The sequence below is a fragment of the Pagrus major genome, chromosome 21 (assembly GCF_040436345.1).
Source record: "Pagrus major chromosome 21, Pma_NU_1.0".
Taxonomy (NCBI): domain Eukaryota; kingdom Metazoa; phylum Chordata; class Actinopteri; order Spariformes; family Sparidae; genus Pagrus; species Pagrus major.
In genome coordinates, this window is record NC_133235.1 from 13,207,533 (window position 1) to 13,228,276 (window position 20,744).

A 20,744-nucleotide genomic window follows, 5' to 3' on the forward strand; every position below is an offset into this window, starting at 1 on the left:
GAGTATAATCTGACCTATTGCGGAGGAATACGATGGCTTTGAAAGTGCTTCACAACTGAAAAGACGTGATGGCGACGTGTGATGCATGCTCATAACGTAACATGCATTCAATACAGGCATCAGGACGAGAAACAAACCTGGAATGGGAAGCTGCGGTTTATGTCACTGATGATCAGGTCCTGGTTTTTGGAAAAACATCCGTCACATCAATGGAACCTGTTGCGGTGATGTTGAAATCCAGGCAGTCATGCAGTATTTTAACCTTTAGTAAAGGTTTCCAAGCCCCATTCAAGGAGTTACACTCTGTACATATTTACATGGAAGCTAGTTAATCAAGTGTTAATAGATACAGTGTAATACTCTGTGCGAAGTAAGTTGCATCTAGATCGACCTTACATGTGGTCCTTGTGACTAATGTGATCTCCTACAGTACAGGTGTGTTGCTGTCTCTCAGTGTTGCCTGAACATTTGTACATTGCTTTCTGTTCATATTATTACATTGGTACAGGTCAGTTATTAACTCTTTGAGCCAGCGTTTTCTAAGTCAGTCGATTGTCTTGATTCTCCTTTGTCTGACTCATTAGAGGGTAACTCCTCCACGCTTGTGTTTAAGTCAGCTCTGTTGGGAGTGTTAGTAGGCTGCGTCACTGTTTGTGTCCCATTCACACACACCACTGTCCCCTCTGATTTGCTAAAACTGAACAGCTTCCCAGGACTGAATGTCCTGTTGGGGGACTGTGACCTGTCCTGGCCACCAGGGGGAACCGAGGAGGTCACCGTCGACCCTGGAGTTGCTCCGACTGCCACCGCTGGCTCTTTTTTCACCTCGGGTGATTTCAAGAACTTCAGAAATCCAGGGAGCTTCGCCTCGCCTCCTGTCGGGGACTGTGCTGGTGAGCGTGAGGTGCCGGAGGAGAACTTCCCCTGGAGAGGGATGATCTGCTTCAGCTTCATCACATTGTTGTTTCCCAGCAGAGAGCTGGGTCTCTTGGGTTTGTCCCCTGGCTTGCCGCCCGGTGCTTTGTCATGGTGGTGCTGGTGCTGGGAGTCCGCCTTGTGGTAGTCGCTCTCCTGACGGGCCTCGGCCTGCAGCTCAGCCTGACGATGGAGCTCCTCCTCTTCACGGCGACGTCTGAGCTGCTGCTGGAAGTGCTGCTGGGCCTGCTGCTCATGCTTCTAAATGGGGAGGTGTGTTAAGATGAAGACACGGAAGAGGAGACGGAGAGAGTCACAGACAGAAAGAGAGAGACAGCAAAGGACACAATAAAACAGAAGAGAGAAGAGGGAACCGGATGAGGACGAGTAATTAACAGCAAGACTGGAATGTGAACAAGATTCAAGATTCAAGATTCATGAACAGTACAGTAGTAGTAGTTTACTCCACCACATTTGTCTGACAGCTGTAGACACTGGTGACTACAGCTCAGATTTCATATTTTCATCCCTTTCCTACGCAGTGAAAACTGTGTTTGTCCAAAAAAGCCATTCTTTCTTTAGAAAGATACAACGTGATACCAACGTCGTCGTACTATTGGCTGACAAATCTAGGTAGAAGCTGGAACCAACCGTCAGAATTCTTACGTAGAGACAAAGAAAACAATCATTGGACCCGACAAACGTTTTAAAATTACTGATTCACAATAATAAAAGTATTTTTGAGACAAGATACTTTTATTCTGCACCTTTCTACAAGCTCTGTAGATGTTTGTGTTGTTTTTTTTAATGATTCGTCTACATAAAGATGTTATCAACATGATCTTTAAGCACATTTTTGCTACTAATATCTACAGACACCGACACTTGAGTAATGTTTTGAATTCCCCCACTGATTACCAGATTGAACTTTAGTCGGATCACAGTTTTTATTAAGACTAACTGAGCTGTGTGCTCTCTGTGCACTGTGAGTTCACACAAACAAGCGGTTTGGGACTTGTTTGCACTAAATATGCTGACTTTTGCTCATACTAATACATTTCTCAGAACACTTATCTAACACACCATCAAGACAAGTGCTACTGATGTGATACAACACTACTCACACAAACATAGTCAAACACATACAATTATCTTGCTGTTCGGCTGCACTTGTGTACAACTTTGGACAATGCACACAAAGAGACCAAAGGACACACAGGGATACAAGTATAGAAATGTGTCATAAAGGTGCAGCCAGCAGCAAGCATTGCCTTGGCCGAAGGTCTTTCAAGCTATGATACAACTATACCTTGAAAGCTTCCCTTCGTCGGTACTCTAGCTTGGCCATTTCTTCTGCTACCCAGCCAGGGATATCAGGGATGGCAACATGGATGATGTACTTTAGGAGGATTGCAAAGTGCTGTAAACCACCGAGACCACAAGAGGGACAGGCTCAACACAGAGTTACATCAAGGCACAATTACATTCTGTTTTCTGCTGTGCTGCTTTCTTTTGAAGGTTTTACAAAGTCACAAAAACAACTAGCAGGCCATGCACACTTCTACTTCTTCTGTAAGATTAAAGGTCCCATATCATGCTCATTTTCAGGTTTATACTTTTATTTTAGGTATCTACTAGAAATGCTGAAATGCTTTAATGTTGTAATAATGTAAAAATACATTATTTATCTTGACGGCTCGTTCTGTGGATTGAGTGTTTTAATACTTTCAAAGTATTTATATAGCACCTACACCTGCCTTATAATCAAATCAAAAAGACATTTTAATCTCACCGTCTACAATATGGGACCTTTAAAAGGATATAAAAACTACATTCTCGAAAAACTACAAAACTCTTAATTTACCGAACACAGTACAGCACATACCTCCAGCAAGACGATGGAGATGATGGTCATCTCAGGACTCAACCAGGGGAACAGACGCTGGAGCTGCCCACACTGACCAATCAGGTAACAGTTAACAATAATGGCTATCAAGCCCATGGCCTCCATTGCAGTCTGATGTAGAGAGAGAGAGAGACAGACAGACAGACAGAAATGTAAAGGCCGATGTGATCACATGCCACCATGATGTGGCCTGGAGGGCCTCGCTGACATTTTTCCAAAACAAAGCTCACTGACCTGCCATTGTCCGATGTTCTCCACTCTCTGTCCAAAGGGTCTCTGAAGGCCGGTACAGAGCTTCAGGGCATCGCTGCGGATCTCGATGATGTTGTTGATAAGAGCGCACATGGCCGCCAGGGGAAACGCAGACGAGAAGAGCACCACGTAGCCAAACTGAATAAACATTTCCTGGTAGTCCTGAAGCGTATCCTGTTGAAGTCAAACATCATAAAACAATATTAGTTTATAGTAGCTATATAGTCGTAGTCATATTTAGAATTTAGTAAAATGAGTCCCACCTCGTACGTCTGCATACAGCTCTCAATCTCAGCCTGGGTCAGAGTGACAGTTTTGGGCTCTTCTGGTGGATCGATCCATGACTTCTTGTCCTCCTTCTCCTCACCGACGTTCTTTCTTCTCTGACAGAGAGAGTCAGATTCCTTTGGAGAGGACACAGTGCCATTCTCCTTGGTCGCCTGCTAAAGTAAACATTGGACTACGATACTTTTTGTTGCGACTACTAAAATATCTTACATAGTTTAATCTGGATCTGCTAGCGTACTACCTGCATGAATGAGATCAACCTCCGAAGACATGATATGATATAAGCAAGTTGAACTGTATTGGATAGTTACAAAAGAGAAGAAGCCAAAACAACCAAGCCAAAAAGTAGGATGATAAATGGTAGTATGAAACAGACCACATACTTGACCCAGCAATTCACAGTCACTGTCCTCATCACAGCTGTCAAAGATACTTGAGGGATCCATCCCTTCCTCTACCAGCGTGGGGCTGTCCTCCAGGGAGTTTTCGTACATCGTCTGCGATTCCGTCGTGACATCCTGGTAGTCGACCTTCTCTGTGAAGCTGACTTTACGTTGCTTCAGAGCGCTGTCATTCATGTCCCACTCTTCCTCTGTCAGCCTGAATCCGGCTTTCAGATCCCCTCTTCTCCTTGGCTCTGGGTTACCGTTAGCAGTGTGACTGACAGGGATCCCTTTGGGACCCAGAAAAGAATAAGCCATTGAGGCTTGGGCCTTTCCCAGAGCCAGGCGGCCATACTTGAGCATGATGGCTTGGACCAGCTCCAACAGCACCTTTGGGGTGAAGACGCCCAGCTTGTTCTGCTCGTAGAGATAAGGCTGGAGGACCTCTTTGATGTTCTGTAGGAACTGGCGGAAGATCAGCAGAGTGGCGAGCATCTGTGAGGAGCAGGATAACATCTGTTACTGTGCTGAATGCACACATTCACACTTTCATCAAGTGTTAAGCAAGCATATGTGATTCAGTCTGACTGAAGGTACAAATACAGTTCACTGCCTGACATGATCTCAGGACATTAAAGCATCTGCCACACCACACGACGTTAAAGGTGCAGTGTGTAGGGCTCAGTGGCACCTGGCAGTGAACACCCCTCGTCTCAATCTTCCCTACAGGGTTAGCTAACTGGCTTCCTTCAGTACCTAGTGTAGTAACTAAGCGTTACAAAGCCAAAGAACATATCATAAGATAACTGTATTTGGGGTTACAGGTTAGCTTACGTTCACGACTAGCATTATGTATGATAGTATTTTGCCATTGTGTAGCCGGCTCTGGATGCTTTCAGAGGTAATGTAATGTTTCCAGCTCTATTCTGACAACATTAACCAAGAGCGTTTCCCTTGCCACACAGATCAGTTACGCCTCATTTAAGAAGTATTTTCTCTTGTGATATCAAAAGTAAAATCTTGTTTGAAATTCAAAACAAGCATGTAAGCTACGCCAAACAGGGTTATGTTAGAGTAATCTAACAGTATGATCTTACATTATTCCTTATCATACTTACTAATGATGATGATAATAATAATACTAAATAAACCACTGCAATAACATTTCTTTATTGACTGTATTCTACATGGATCATCACACATGAGGATGACTTTAGTGATGCTGCCAACAGGCGCCGTTACCTCCTTCAGTCGCTCCATGTCCTTGAGGTAGAACCCAATGTAGAAAAGGCTAAGGTAAGAATTGATGAATTCGAACTGTAATACAACCACATAAAACGGAAACATTACAGGAAGTCAGACAATTACTCAACCAAGATGAAATGTCTCTTTTTCTGCCTGAACAGAAGAGGAGGAGGAGGCATGACTTACAAAAACCATCTTGATGATGAGATTATTCTCATAGGCACTCTGAAGTCTGTAGTTCTCTGGAGGAAGAAATATAAGAGAAGCATTTTTAACTGTGCAGCTGAATGACAGTAAAAAGGTTTTTATCTTTAACTGCCTCGTAGATCTCATACTGAGAATGGAAAGGACAGGAACATCACAGCTTAAAGGAGACATTATGCTTTTATATTCCCCCGCCCCCCTTTTCTTCAGTTTGTTACTCTTCAGCATGTAAAAGTTAAAAAGTCCGCACCAACGGAAACTTCACTCCTCGACAGTAGTCCCACCTTTAATTGCATGACTTTGTGACATCACACCACGTCATCATGTCACACATTTACATAATTTATGTCTAGTTTGACACAAATTAGTTGCTCTGTTGTTGTTAGCTGTGTTGGCTCAGGTGTGTGTGAGCTGACCAATCAGAGGAGACTGGGGGGGGGGGGCCTTAAATAGACAGCAGCTAAAACAGAGTGTTTCAGACAGAGGGGGAATACAGTGCTGCAGCAGTGGACAGTATGAGAAAACTGATGTGTTTTTTGAGCATAAAAGCATGTAAACTTATTCTAGTAGTGACCCCCCAAAAAATGATAACCCTGAAATGTATGACATGTCTCCTTTAAAGCTGTTTATATCAGAACTCAGGTGACATTCATACTAAAAAGGTGCCTGCCCTGTGTTACAATGATGAGCAAGCATGTTTCATTTTAATTTGATTTCTTATTAAGTAATTCCTCTATTATATTTCACAGAGATAATAATTCACTTATGTGTCTCTTACCCATGTCATTCAACCAGTAAGCGATCTTCTTATAGACTTCATCACATACGGTTACGGTCACAGCCAGAAGTATCTTAGGAATGAATCTCGTGATACCAGGTAGCTCCTGAATCTCCATCACCACTTCCTGCAAGGTGCATTGAATGTGATACATATTTAATAAGTCCTATTAATTCATATGTCTCAAATCCCACAGCTATTTTTAAAAGGCTATTAAATGAATATGAGCTGGCAAGAGGTATGTTTGAAGTGTTTTGTTTAACCTGTTTGTAAAAATGATATCATTCACAGTCTTAAGTGGAGCCATATAACACGCTGTAATGTCGCTCTGTGCTTCTTGTTGTTGCTTAACTGTTGTATTATTAATTATGTTTCCTGCAAGGCTGGATTTGAGCTTTTTCTTCTACATTATCGTGCCCATTTATCAGCCCCAGACTATATCAACTCCATTTCTGTCTTTCCATTAAACTTGCATGCTGTGTAATCTGTTCTAACCTGCAGTTCCAGGCAGAGGAGCATAGCGAGGAAGACAAAACAGAGACAGAGGAGGCAGATGGGCAGGCTGACCAGCCATCTGAACAGAGCTCTCTTCCAGGGTGGGTAGTAGAACTCCTCACAGCCCGTAATGGGACTGCAGCGCTTCACTCCCTGCAGAGACAGCAGAGGAAGGAAAAACAGTCAGGGAGGGTACTAGAGACAGATTATTGTCTCATGATTGCAATCCATCTTAACTGGAAAAAGGGATCGCAAATGTCTGTGCAAGAACTGCTCCATAATAACTGATTTCTTGGTGATTGCATTTCTTTTTATGTTCACAGCAATTTAGACTTAGAGGAGACATTTCTACTTTGACCACTCTGTCAAGAACTGCCATGAATTCAGAGAGCATGTATAAAATTCTCATCATCCTATTATCTCACAATATGATCAATAACCATGTTGTTGATGTTATTGTTGCCAGAAGTGCCTCCTCAAAAAGTTTATCGCCCAACGTGGGGCTCGAACCCACGACCCTGAGATTAAGAGTCTCATGCTCTACCGACTGAGCTAGCCGGGCATACAAAACCAGTATACCACGTCTGTTTTCAAAGGGGTCCCACTCCCCCTCCCCCAAACCCTCTATTCATTCTGCGCAACAGGAAGCGAGGTGGTGGCGGGAGAGAGGCTGCCTCCCCCGTCTCCTCTCAGAGCACATGGTGTGTGAAGACACCCTCCTCTTGTAAACATGATCACATTTCCGGGTATAGTGTGTGCAAATTCTGTAGAGTTGCGCAAGTGCTTGCTGAAAAAACTCAACCAGACCGACAACAACAAGAATTTGCTGAATGCATGAAACTTTCTGAGAAGTGTAGAGGGCTTTTATAAAAGTGACTATGAATGTTTGGAAGTCAAAGCAAAACTGCTTACGCATTGCCGCATGTTTAGGCTTCTGTAACTATCCTCACCCTGAACTGTGGCCTGGGCTCCTCCAAGGACTCAGCGGGGGTGTCCAGCGTGCCCCACTTGTAAGCCAGCTCAGCCTCTCGCCTCTTCCAGCGCTCCAGAAACAACGTCGCCCACACAACATTGAAGAGGGCAAAAACCACACAGCAGATATCCTGACTGGTCTATGAGAGAGCATGAGAGAATCAAAAGATACTTACATAAGCTTTGAAAGTGTGATTATGCCATGCACTTATGTGTGGGTACTGTGTGCTGCTTCAACTTGGTGTAAACTTCTTGTCTTTACAAAACAGGCAAAGGATCTAATATAAAATATCAGAGGACAGACAGCAAAATAGAAAGATCCTGATGTTCCTGTCATTAAAATGAAAATAATATGTAGATGAACAAATCAGCATCTGCACACATGTATTGTGACAGTTAAACAGTAGTGATCAGTAATATTCCAAGTGTTTGAAAAGACAGATCTTGTGATAGAAGAGGTTTCAAGTACCTGGTCAGCTTCTGCGAGTATCCAGAGCAGAAAGCCGATGACGGCAGGGTAAAGCATGGAGTTGGTGTAGAAACCAAGCCAGGCGAAATACATGCCGATCTTTACTCCGAAGTAGTCACAGATATCATCTACAAGATAGAAAAAAGTGTAAACAGCTAATATTGGGAAGAAGAAGCATCATGTTTCAACTACATTAACAACAAGCTCATATGATTTATGGTATGAATGAATGTGACTTGGCCTGCTGTTTACTGTCCTGTCAAATGTTCCTCAAATTAAATTAGGATATGTTCCTACCCAGAGGCTGCCTTTCACACACAGCCTGGACCCAAGATGTCATCAGCTGGTTGAGGATCCTCTGCTCATGGAGGGGAAACATCTGATGGATCACTCCCCGAGCCACCAGCTCTGGAACTAAAGGAGACACAATATGAACCAACACATGGCATCTAAGGTGACATCAGATCACATCAGATGAATGTAATGTTTATGTGTAATGCTTCAAATGTCAAATAAAATCCACGGCACAACGTACGGATGCTATTTAGATAAGGAAGAGAAACAGAAAAAGATACATGCACTAAAAAGTCCAAACATAAAAAAATAACAGCATACTGATTGGCTGTCCCTCCAGGAAGTGAATGTTGTGAAGCACCTCCCCCTGTTTGGCTCGCAGATTGTCCAGCCAGTACTTTATAATGCTCTGACGCTCCTAAAAAAAGATCACAGTTAGAGGAAGAAGAAAAGATAACTCATAATAATTGTAAACATGTATTTTTATTCCTAAAATATAACTGCAAATGACAGTAACAGAATCTTTAAGGGTGTCTCCGACTCTGGTCTTGGGGAGAACTACTGCATATCTGAAAAAACTAGTATTAAGCCTTTTGTGGTTCCAGAGGAAGCTGCATTTAATCTGATAGATTGCCTCCAGCGATGTCACGCAGTGACTAAGTTACATTGTGGGTTATGTAGGTGCAATTTAAAAGCAAATAATTAAAATCTATACAGCAGAACCAGAGATATTGCCTTTTCATCCCACATATTCTTCTTCTTTTTCTGAATCCGAACCATTACCCACGATGCAGCTGAGTGCTAGCTGAGTGACATCACTGGAGACAATTTATCAGATTACATGCAGCTTCCTCTGGAGCCACAAAAGGCTTTATACTATCTTTTTCACATTTGCAGTAGTACTCCCCAAGACCTGTAAACACAATTTAATGTGTAAAATTGGCGCAGTTATCCTTTAATAACACATCCAAAGTTGTATCAACAACCTTGACGTGCGGCTCACATGGCCAACCGTTTTGACCTCTAACCTGTGACGTAAAGAAGCAGAGCTCGCTCTCTATGTTCTCATAGATGTTGTCCTCATCACAGGAAAAGCGCCGCATCCCACCGCCAAACTGCGGTTTGACGGCCTTGTGCATGCCCATCTGCTCTGCGCCGCGCAGTAAGCTGAGGGTCAGGAGAGAGGAGGAAAGTGAGCAGCAGGATTAAACCTGCGTGTAGAGGCTGAACTGACTGCAGATGTTTGATGGATTAAGTGCAGAGGGTAAGCACACCACAAACTGTAACACTCACACAGCTGTCACTCAATACTGTCAGTGTGGTTTCTAAATTCTGAATATGCTTACGTGTGCTGAAAGGAATAGGTCCACATAACCTCCCATAAGACCACAACACGTTAAAGTAAAGAAACAAGTTTGAACTAGCGAGCCAGGCCTTCTTCCTCCAGCTGCCTGCTTACAGCGTCTCCCATTTAGCTCGTAAGTCACACCCAAGCTGGCAAACTAAAGCCCTTTTCACAGAGACTCTGCATTATCGCTGCAAAGAAGGCTCTCCTTCACGCCGCCTTTGTTTGTTCACACTGAACCAAGCAGCGGTGGCTTAAAACCACTCCAGTGTGTCATTTCATACAGCATGCCGGCATTGCGGAACCAAAAGAGGCGTGGCGGTACACATCATGACGTTGACATCCGTGTGTTTTTTTTTTTTTTATGTGCTTCCACCTGGTAATCTAAACATGTATCTGACGACTGTTTATAATCATATGGATGCTGTTATAGTATGTTGTGATTGAGATTCTGACCCATCATGCATCCTGGAAAGTGACAAAGTTACGTTTCTTTGCTCTAAATTACATAATCACACAACCTCCATCAGTAAACAGAGGACCCTGTCTGACTGTCACTCTGGGGGAAAGTTCTACAGTTCTTTAAGTAACTACAACACAGTAGTGGAAGCAGACAAAGACATGGTCAGTTAAAGTTTTTTCTCTGAATCGCGTCACATAATAACCGCCATTCAACTGCAGGAACCGCCTGGCTCTGCTGCCGGGGACAGACGCTGTTTTTCGGGCAGAAATGTGACGAAGAGTCGGTAGGACAGACAGGAGGACAGAGGCTTTTCTACAGCTTTCACTTAGTGTTGAAATGTGGAGCAGCCATCTTGGATTTTGAGATCGGGATGGCTGAGGTTGTACCGCGGGAAATCTGATGTCAGGGGGCGTTCAAGTTGAAATTTATGAGTAGGAAATCGGAAACGATTCCTGGCTCTAATTTTATGGTTAATGGACAAACATGAGAGTGGTCTCAATTTTCTCATCTAACTCCAGGCAAGGAAGTGAATAAGCTCATCTGCCCAAATGTTGAACTATTCCTTTAACTTGCCAAACTTTTGAACAGGCTCAAAATTAGACACATCCATAACAAGAAATAAATAAATACATAGAAAACAAATGTATTCACATTCCTTTGTGTGCTGAGGTGCAAAAATGTTCATACACATGCAGACACACATGCATGCGAACACAACAACTGCATCTTCTGCGATTTAGATTTTGCACTTGGCCATATTGACATTTTGATAATATTTCAATGAATTGTTCAGCCCTGGTAATAATGAGGTCAAATATTACCAGTAGGAATAATATTTCAATAACCATGTCTATCCGTTATTCTAACCTCTGCCTAAAATCAAATACCAGCTCTCATTGTTGGAAAAGCACAGACCTGCCAAAATGTCCTCGCTCAGAGCAGTTCAAACAAAGACAGAAGCAGCCCACACATGCACGCACACACAGAGAGAGCAAAGTGCGAGTTTAGGAGTCTTACTTCTCGAATGTTGTCGTGATGAAGAAGGCGTGTGTCTGGGTGTGTTTATGCTGTCGAACCTGAATGCTGACTTGTGGGATTCCAACACGGATCTGATTCAGGAGCCACAGCAGAGTGTGGTCATCGATTGTATCTGGATGGAGAATTAACAGTTTGATAGCACACTTTTCATCATTTATTGATTAACTGCAATTAAATTAACAGTGAATATGAGCACCACAAGTCATGCAGACAAACAACAGTTTCTTTGTCTACATTCACTTTAATTCCTCACACATCCACAGGGATGTTTGCCAAAGGCAGGAAATGATGAGTTTACAGCTGCATGAAGAGGCCGGACCAAGCTCGTCATTCACCATGCTGCCAGAACGGCAGAGAGGCAGTGGAGCGGTGATGACAGTAAAAGGTCAATTCAATTAAATCCCTGTCTACATGCAGTATATCACCAACAGTTTTCCATAGGTTGAGAGGATGGGCATTAACCCAGACTGATTATAGTCTGATTCCAGTGGTTTCAGCCAACTATGTGCAGCATATAGTGTCTCAATTAATCTATGTGTGTGCCCTTTGTACTATTACACCGATGAGACTATATTCTATCTAAAATAAATTGGAAATTATTGATACTTTGGATCCTTCCAGATCAGTCATTTACTTTGTATACATGTCCTGAATGTTAGTTGTAAGTGATCTATTGACTGTGAGAGGCCTGGAAATCAGCAAAGACACGGTTCGTTTTACTCATTTGACAAAACTAACAAAGCTTTATAGCAGAACTGCAGGATTCAGCGGTCATAAACAGTAAAATTATGAAACTTGTTGAAGACTTACTTGATGATCGACACATCAGACGATTACCAATTACTGTATAATGAATTAAGTTTGGGTTGTTTAATGTTGCTCCACTTTTGTTCCAGATATAGAGTCATTAAATGCAGCAAGATTATCTGAATTAAGATTCTGGCAGCGACACCATATTGACCTTTCAGGTTGTGCAACATATTACAATTGCACGCTTGACTAAAAATGTGACATTTATATTTTACTTCCTCGTACATTGCATGTTGTTGAGTTCCAGTTTTGTAACTTCTTAATATTCATTATAATAAACGGGCTGTGTACGAATCACTCGCTACCCACTAATAATTGGACTATACGCTGAGTTTGCCATTTTGTAGTGCCCTCTGAATGTATAGTGGGAATCATTATACCCTATATAGTTGACTCTTTATATGACTCATTATATACCATCATGCATTGCGCTGGGGGGGAAAAAAATGGCCCAAGTGGTGTCCAAAAGTGTTTTTCATTTGACCAATGAGCTCACTCTATAGTCCTATATGCAGTGTGTGGAGAGCAGTGAATGAGTGGGTGATTTCTGACACAGCCGTAGACTCTGTGATTTAGTTTACAGTAACAGACGACAAGAAAAAGATAAATTAAAATATGCTCGCTTAAAATGAAATGTGCAGTTACAACCCTGTAAACGAGTTAAACAGTCTTAAAGTATAAATGTCGTGCATGTGACATGTGTGGGAGATCCACTTGTTGAAGCACTTTGTCAGTTGGAGTTGAGGTACTGTAAAAGTTTAAGATGATCAAAAGTTTAGTTCAGTTGAATTGTCATTTTGTACGTAAGCACTGAAAGTAGTTGAACTGTCAGCTGTAACTCCAGAGACATCAAAGTAGTTAAAGTAATAGCTGCAATGGAAGAGATGAAGGTAGCTGAACTGGAAATGATGAAAGCCATCGAAATTTCAGTTCAAGCTGAAGCAACAAAGCAGTTGGTTCTCAGTTGGTTTAATGTCACATAAACTGGTTTAACAGACTAATCAAATAGCACTTCCCCCAAAATCCTGAGAGCTTTGTACTCAGAACAGCCACAAGGAAGAGAAATGGAAGGAAGTTCTACCATCCACCACATTGTGTAAGTATGTTTGTTTGGTTTTGCATTTGAATGTTGGTATAAAAAATGTTTTTGATGGCTGGAGTCCATGTTGATGCTCACATTACTTCTATTTTAACAGCAATTAAGAAATCAGAATGACCAGTTATCCCTTTGTCTGAATGATCCATTTTACACACTGCTACATATGTGAGAAAGAAGTATGAAGCCCTCTGTGGCTCCAGCAGAAGCTGCATGTAATCTGATACATTTCTTCTAGTGATGTCACTCAGTGGCTAAGATGCATTCTGGGTCATGTAGGCGCTAGGTTTTGAAAAGCAGTCCACTGGTCTAGCATTGCAGTCCTACAACACTGTTGGACTCATTATGGATTTGTTTAAAAACAAACGAGAACCAGAGATATCACCTTTTCTTTATTCCACACACTCTTTTTCTTTTGAAAACCTGTGCCTACATTACCCACAATGCAATTTAGCCACTGCGTGACATCACTAGAGGTAATTTATGAGATTACATGAAGCTTCCTCTGATCCACAAAAGGCTTTATACTACTTTTTCACATACATAATAATCCCCCAAACCTGTAAACACACTGTAAAGTGTAAGGTTGGTGGAGTTACCCTTTAAGTTATTTTGTAAAATGTGCATGCAACATGACATACAGCTGTATGTTGAGTACACTGAATGTGTGTATGAATCGTCTGAGTCAAACTGCAAAGTTAGTTTGATAAAAAGCTTCCAGTTCACATTTTCATACCAACCACTGCAGCTTCCTTACAAAACACTGCAGATATGGCTGGTCTGTGGATACAGGTACAGTAAATGGATGAGATCTAATTGTCCCCAGAGACCGCTTCAAGTCCTGAGTGGCTGGCTGCCCACCAAAGACATTTAATGAGGGTGCGCTGTTCTCCCCACAGTGAGGCTTTCATCTCAGGACGAACAGGGAGGACAGGCCGGAGTTTACCGTACCTGGGAATGTCATCAGGATATCACAGTTTTCGGTGGGCACCATCTTGAGCCAGGACTTCCGAGACATAATGTAGTGTCTGGCCTGCAGAAGGCGCTTCCCAAACAATTTATCTAAAAGGAAAAGAGGGGCAGCAGGGTGAGAAGGAGTCAAATTGGGGTTAGTTAAGTTTAAAGTGAATGAGAATGAGGGCTGGACAGAGCGTGCGAGAGAGCAGGCAGATGGTGATATTTTGTCATCAGGGTGATCAAGGACACAGATGACAGGTTAGATATTAGTCTGTCGCTGCAACTCATCACTGACAATATTCTCCACCATATTCTTTGTCCGTCCTATTTTCTGCTCCGTCATGGACACTTGAGGGAAAAAGACAAAAAAATAACAGAAATGCTCGAAACTATTGTTCAGCCAGCGTGAAGGTTGACTGTGCTGCACTGGTCATATGACTTTGAGCAAATGCTCTGAGCTCTAAACAAACAGATTATCTGTGAACCGGCTGCTGGTGTGTAAAAAGCCACCAGCAGACTAGCTTTTCAAGTCTGTCTCTACAACTGTTAAATGTAGACAAAGCAACAGGCCGTCCTACTTACATCATCTCAATGCAGTGTTTTCTCTTAAGTCATCAAGTTTCTTCTTCTTTCACACGTTGGTTCTCACTCTATAGTCACACTCTCTGTCTCACGCAGGCACAACAGTGACTGGGCGATCTCTTTATTGTTCACTGAATCAGACTGTGACACTCTCAGGACGTGTCTCTGATCAGGATCTCACATTCTGCAGCATAACTGCACTATCACATCCCCGACTTATCCCTCTTATTGAGAGCCTTCAGTGCTGCTGTCGGCTCTCTGTTATAGTGTGTATAAACCAGTATGCCGACTCAGTGACTGTGATAATTAATATACTGCTCCTATTATATACACGACCGATCATGTTTCTTGTGCAGTAGAGCAGCACTGTGTGTGCCAAAGTTTGTGACAAAATGATGCAATAAAGCCAAGTCACTGACACCGAACGCTCTTTTTCTTTGTCTTACATGTGCTGTCTGTTTCTGAAGACTTCAGAGTGATCGTCGCTGACATCATCGCTCATTAAGGCCGCAAGACATGTAGATGTATCTGACATGAAAATCTCTCTGTGAGGCAGCAGCGATTTATCCAGTCAGAGCTGCAATACCGTGCATGATGAGAAGACTTAACGTCCATCTGCAGTAGAGATAGTGTAGGCTGAAGAACTACAGTGTACTCTATACTGGACATCTTTATATTCTTCCTTTCGTTGTTAGTCACAGTTGTGATAAGCGGTACAGACTGGCCCGCCATATTTGAAGCTTCAGACATGGGCTAGGCAATAAATTGGTATCCTACCACTGGAATTGTGTCAAGGGGTTTTAAAGTATCATCATTAGTTGTGATTCATTCAGACTTTGACTCAAAAAATGACCAGTGAAATGCAGTCCAAAATGGAGAATAGGGGTGGGATCGTATATCGTATCTCTTTCTCTTGCGATACGATTATCGCCAATTATCCAACTATCAAGGGATGAATTGACGGAGTCTCACAGCCTGAGGAAAGAAGCTGCTCTGTAGTCTTGAGGTTCGGCAGCGGATACTTCTGTATCTTTTGCCAGATGGCAGCACGGTGAACAGACTGTAACTGGGGTAGGCGTTGTCTTTTAGTATCTTTTGGGCTCTACAGAGCAGCTTCTCTTCTCAGGCTGAGACATGGAAGTTGTAGTCGTGCTGTAATCAGATTTCTATACATTTTTTCATCTCAATTCATGTCAAATTTTGTGACACTGAAACCACAATACGATGAATAAATACATAATTCCAGCATTTTGCCTTTTTGTATTCTTCAGTCAGACAGATACCATGATGTGTCTTACATGATTGTCTTGCAGAGTATCGATTGTCACAGAATTGCTGTATCCTGATACTGTCGTAACGGCGGGCAACGTATCATATCGTGAGTTATTTTGCGATTCTCACCCCTTATGGAGAACAGCGGTTATATGCCTTGAGTTATAATTTCTATAAATAAACAACAATAAATACTGATTGTGGCTATAGACAGGCTGAGATATAGACATAGAAACATATTGACTTTCCCAGATATATGTATGTTTTAATATACCACTCAAATGAGCTAGGTCATCAATCAAATTTATTGAATTACCCAAATCATGAGCGATATAACAATTTTTTTCAAAAATGTCAATAAACTGACAACTGCCACCACAATCAATGACATCTACCAAACCAGTCAACCAAAAGCCCACCATCCCACCAGCTGCTCATATAAATAATGGTCCAAACTAACAAAATATGAAACAGTTTCATATTAAAGGTGCAATGTGTAAAAACAGTACTTTAATAGTACTTTAAAACATTCAAAAATGAACTAAAATGATCAACATTACGTGAAGAGATATCAGTTTTGACATGTCAAACACATTTATGTATTGTGTTGCAGAGACTAAAGTTGACAGCCAGTCGAAGTGGCTCAAGGCTACTGTGTGAGCTTGTGGGCGTGCTGTGGTCAGCTAACAGGACCGCTAGTTAACTGAGCTAACTAGGTAACGACAGTTACAGCTACCAGCAGCTTGCGGTTACACTGGTGATCTGCTGCCCCCTATTTGTTCAAAGAGTTAGTTCAACAGGTGGGCAATTCTTACATATTGCACCTTTAAAGACGACAGTATATCAACCGTCAGGGTTTAAAGTTCAATATGTTGTGGGTCTGTATCACCTGTCCTGATCCATACACATCACTTTCTACAATAGATTAACATTAGTTGGCTTGAAGTCGAGATTGAAACCAAAGCAATTACTGCAGTAACATTGTTCAGGCTAAGATTGTAAAGGTTATGTAATCACATCTAGATGACAAGACCTCTGCTGAGTCTCCTCTTTGTGAGGGATGCTGAATGTGCTAACACCAACAATTCAGGGGCCCAAGTGAAGACCGTGGGTGATAAAGGCACCCAGTGGAGTAACAAAAACCCAAATATTCTCTGCTACTTAGTTCTCCTCAGACGCCAGACATTTGCTTACTCACCACTGAAATATCTTCCCTGTAAAAATCCTCAACACCTGAGCCAAAACGGACACAAGCTGACACCTGAACCTGCAACACAATCTTAGTGTGGCACAGCAGCCCGCCGGGACATCACGCACCTCCGCCGCACATGACTCCTGCATGCACCTGTGGACCACCAAACCCTGACTCTCCACGGGCCTGTGTCAGCCGGAATGCGCCACCGTGAAGCGGGAGAAGACGCACCGACATCCTCAGACCCGCTCCCAGCTGACTGCCCCCTCCAGTCCCCTGTGACTCATTCACTGGAGTGAAGTCCATCAAGCATCAGTGACTGCACCATATTGTCTGTGCACAGTAGCCTCTTTTATCACCATCTTTTTTTTTTTTTTTTTTTTTGTGCAAATGATCTGATCTCCACTGCACGCATGTTTACCGTTTGTCTTGACACTCACCGAGCACTGCGGACGGCGATAAGGAGGACGTTTTCTGCTGCTGCTGCTGGTGTTGGTTGTTGGTCCTGTCCTGCTGCTCGCTTGGCACCGTCCTCTCCATCCTCTCCCCTGCCCCGTCGCTGTCGTCGACGTCTGCGGTGCTGCTGCTGCTGCTGCTGCTGCTACTGTTTACAGTAGCGTCGGTATCAGCTGCTCCACTGGCCGCCGCTTGCATGGTGGTGTGCACAAGTACTCCAGGTGGGGATGGGGCTGGGAGACCGCACTGCACGGAGGACTCTTTAGCTTTTAATGCATGGCCGTGACATGTAAAGGGAAAACCCCTAGTGTATCTGATAGATGAGGAGGAGGGGGAATAGGAGGAGGAGGAGGAGGAGGAGGAGGAGGAGGAGGAACATGATCATGGCATCTACACGTTACGCGCGCCAGTCGTGACTGGGTGGTGACGACAGAGTTGAGGGAAACACCGCGCGGGCTGCAGGTCTATAAACTATGTCATATGTGTCATCATGGCTGCACATGCAGAGCTGCAGGTGCTTCAACCGAACATACCTGCGATTATACTGATCAGGATTAATCTGCCATTACTGTACTACATATCCCACCATGACTTTTCACATGCAGTCTTTTCTATTTATAAAACAATATGCAGCCTTGTTAGGTAACTGAGCCTGAGCCTGAGCCTGTAGGTGCAGAACTTATGTCACTAAAAATGTATATTTTAAGGGACAACATGTGAGAAGAAGTGTCAAAATCATACTCAAAACAAATAAAGGGCAGCATATCACCAGCCTGACCACTAACTGTAGCTCCCCTTAGCCAGTTAACTCAGTTAGCCATGCAGCTAGTGGTTCAGACCGGGAGCTCGAGGATCATGGGAGTGTTGGTGTTTACACTGGCTGGAGCTAGCTGGTTAGCATGCTAACTTCAGTAGATGTCTCTACAACAAATATATATACCTCATAATGTCGAATAACGGCTGTGTATTCTACGGAAGCCCTAAAGGGCCATGCATTCATACATTTTATTTCCTCCGTTTTCCCGTGATAACAAGTTAATTTCATTTGTTTTCTCGAGATCTCGAGTTATTATCTCGAAATAACAACTGCCGTTTTCCCGAGATAAAGGGATAATTTTCTCGAGATAACGAAACTTTGTTTTCCCGAGGTAACGATATAATTAATTCGAGATCTCGAGATAATGACTGTGATATGATAGGCCTGAGATTATGGAGACATCCGGGACCTCGTAGCTGCTCAGCTATGTAGTTAACGACGACATCAGGCTCACTTAGATTGCGCTGCCAATATAGCTGAAGCCTTGCTAACCGTCTTTTTAGATTACGCACACTAATGTGTATATTATCTGTAATAGCAAGGCATAATGCTATTTCAGTCTGGTTCAGGCCTTGATTGAAAAGATATGTGACGCGGTGATCGATATGCTGCTGCTCCTCTGACATTGCTACACTGAATGATGTTTCCTGCAATGATTTAATATACTACACTATCGTTTTGTTTTCTCAAGATCTTGAATTAATTATATCGTTATCTCGGGAAAACAAAGTTTCGTTATCTCGAGATCTCGAGAAAATTATCCCGTTATCTCGGGAAAACAAAGTTTCGTTATCTCGAGATAACTTGAGATCTCGAGAAAACAAATGAAATTAACTCGTTATCACAGGAAAACGGAGGAAATAAAATGTATGAATGCATGGCCCTTTAGGGCTTCCGTAGTATTCACATTCTGTGGATAATATTAGTTCATTTCTAAACGTTTTCAACCAAAAATCTTACATTCTAGGTGCTGTGTCGTAGGCAACTGGACGTGTTTCAGTTTCTTCAGCTCTAACTAACTGGAGGGGAGTTGCAGGCTTTTAAACTCTGTGTGGGAGTGTCCTTACAGAGTCACTAGGGACACGTGTGAGCTCTGAGTTTCAGAGTTGTTAGGGCCATTTGTGGGTCTTTGACCCAACCAGCCTTCATGTGGGTTGCTAAGGCTAGGTGAGCCCAGGTGTAAATGGTTGTTAAGTTGTCTGGGGAGGGAACTCAGTACAGCATTGTACTTGGGTGATAAGTACCGTAGGCCACCTCCTCTGTTCATTCCAGTTTGACATAGATGGATTCTTTACAAAAATCTTACATTTTGCCCTTTGGAATGATTTATATCAGCAATAACTGCCAGAGTCTGAGATTAATCTACAAAAATATAGGCACCCATTTCTTTTTTGCTGTCTCTTTGAGGGCTAGTAAACTGAAAGCTTATAACTGCGACCTTGGCCCTGTCCAAGGGTTACCTGTCCAACCAGCACCTGTAAAGCTCACTAATTAGCATGTTATATTTGTTTCTTTGTTTTTTCTGTACAAAAAACAGATTGTAAAACTCCAGGATGTTGATGAAGGTTCTCAGTCATCCAGGTCATGGTAAATCTAGGTGCTGTATCGTAGGCAAAACTCCAGGAAGTCGCCATGCTGCTATAAATTGTTCCTTATAACCCCCCATAAAGTTTTTGCTTTCACACGGTACACATTTTTTAAATACAGATTAAACATTTACAGAGATAAAACATGTTAAGTGTGCTTTACAGGAGCTGGTAGGTGGATTTTGCTCCAACAGAGCCATGCTAGCTGTTTCCCCATTTCCAGTCTTTGTGCTAAGCTCAGCTAACCAGGTATCGATCTCCTCTTTGAACTATTAGCAGGAAGTTCAATTTCCCAAAATGTCTCTTGAAACTCTTCATTTGAGTGAACACATAGTTAACTAGTTAAAGCAGCTACAGACAACTTTGTTGATTCTGGCGGCCCCTGTGGGCAAAAGCAGTATGAGCACCTGCCGCCTCACATCATAAAGATCTTGATTTGGCTAGCACATGCATCTGTTTTTGAAGTGAGTGAAATAAAGAAACGCCATATTTTAAATTTAAACACTGCTGTTTGTTGTTTATAATGTTATTATTTGGCGGGGTTGGCCGACCCAGTGACAAGCATTAGGAATAGCAGAAATAGTCTGAGCAGTAAACCCATAAACTGTTTTGTTTCACAGAAGACAAAAGAAAAATATTTATGTAAGTACTATGTACTTATGTACAGGCACTGTTTTAACTGCTCTTTAAAAAATTCCTCTCAACAAGCCCAATAAACATGTTTCATCTGCCAGCACTTTTCCTCCACTGAGTACTCAAAACACTTTGAAAGCTAAACAGCTTGGAGAATTTAATAAGAGTGTAATTATTATACCATATGGTGCCAGTTTAAATGTTCATGTCTCATTTTCCAACAATATGAATAAAAACTCTTGTGTGGGAATGATCTGCTCAACAGGGCCAGAGCGATACTAATTTGATTTCTCGGG

The 20,744-nt window shown here is 42.5% G+C and overlaps 1 protein-coding gene and 1 non-coding gene across 2 annotated transcripts; both read right to left on the reverse strand.

The window, feature by feature from the left end:
* Window positions 1–20: 20 nt before the first annotated feature.
* Window positions 21–17,610, reverse strand: ano8a (anoctamin 8a). The gene is made up of 18 exons (XM_073491641.1): window positions 17,397–17,610; window positions 13,905–14,015; window positions 11,027–11,159; window positions 9,230–9,368; window positions 8,523–8,619; window positions 8,205–8,321; window positions 7,908–8,035; window positions 7,417–7,578; window positions 6,467–6,619; window positions 5,972–6,098; window positions 5,176–5,231; window positions 4,987–5,061; window positions 3,745–4,239; window positions 3,337–3,477; window positions 3,056–3,247; window positions 2,801–2,932; window positions 2,225–2,335; window positions 21–1,176 (listed from the first exon to the last, which is right to left on the reverse strand). The coding sequence occupies exons 1-18, from the start codon at window positions 17,608–17,610 to the stop codon at window positions 517–519; spliced, it is 3,243 nt and encodes a 1,080-aa protein (XP_073347742.1). The 3' UTR covers window positions 21–516.
* trnak-cuu (transfer RNA lysine (anticodon CUU)) lies at window positions 6,956–7,028 on the reverse strand. Its single transcript has one exon. It is a non-coding gene; the product is annotated as a tRNA-Lys (tRNA).
* Window positions 17,611–20,744: the final 3,134 nt, after the last annotated feature.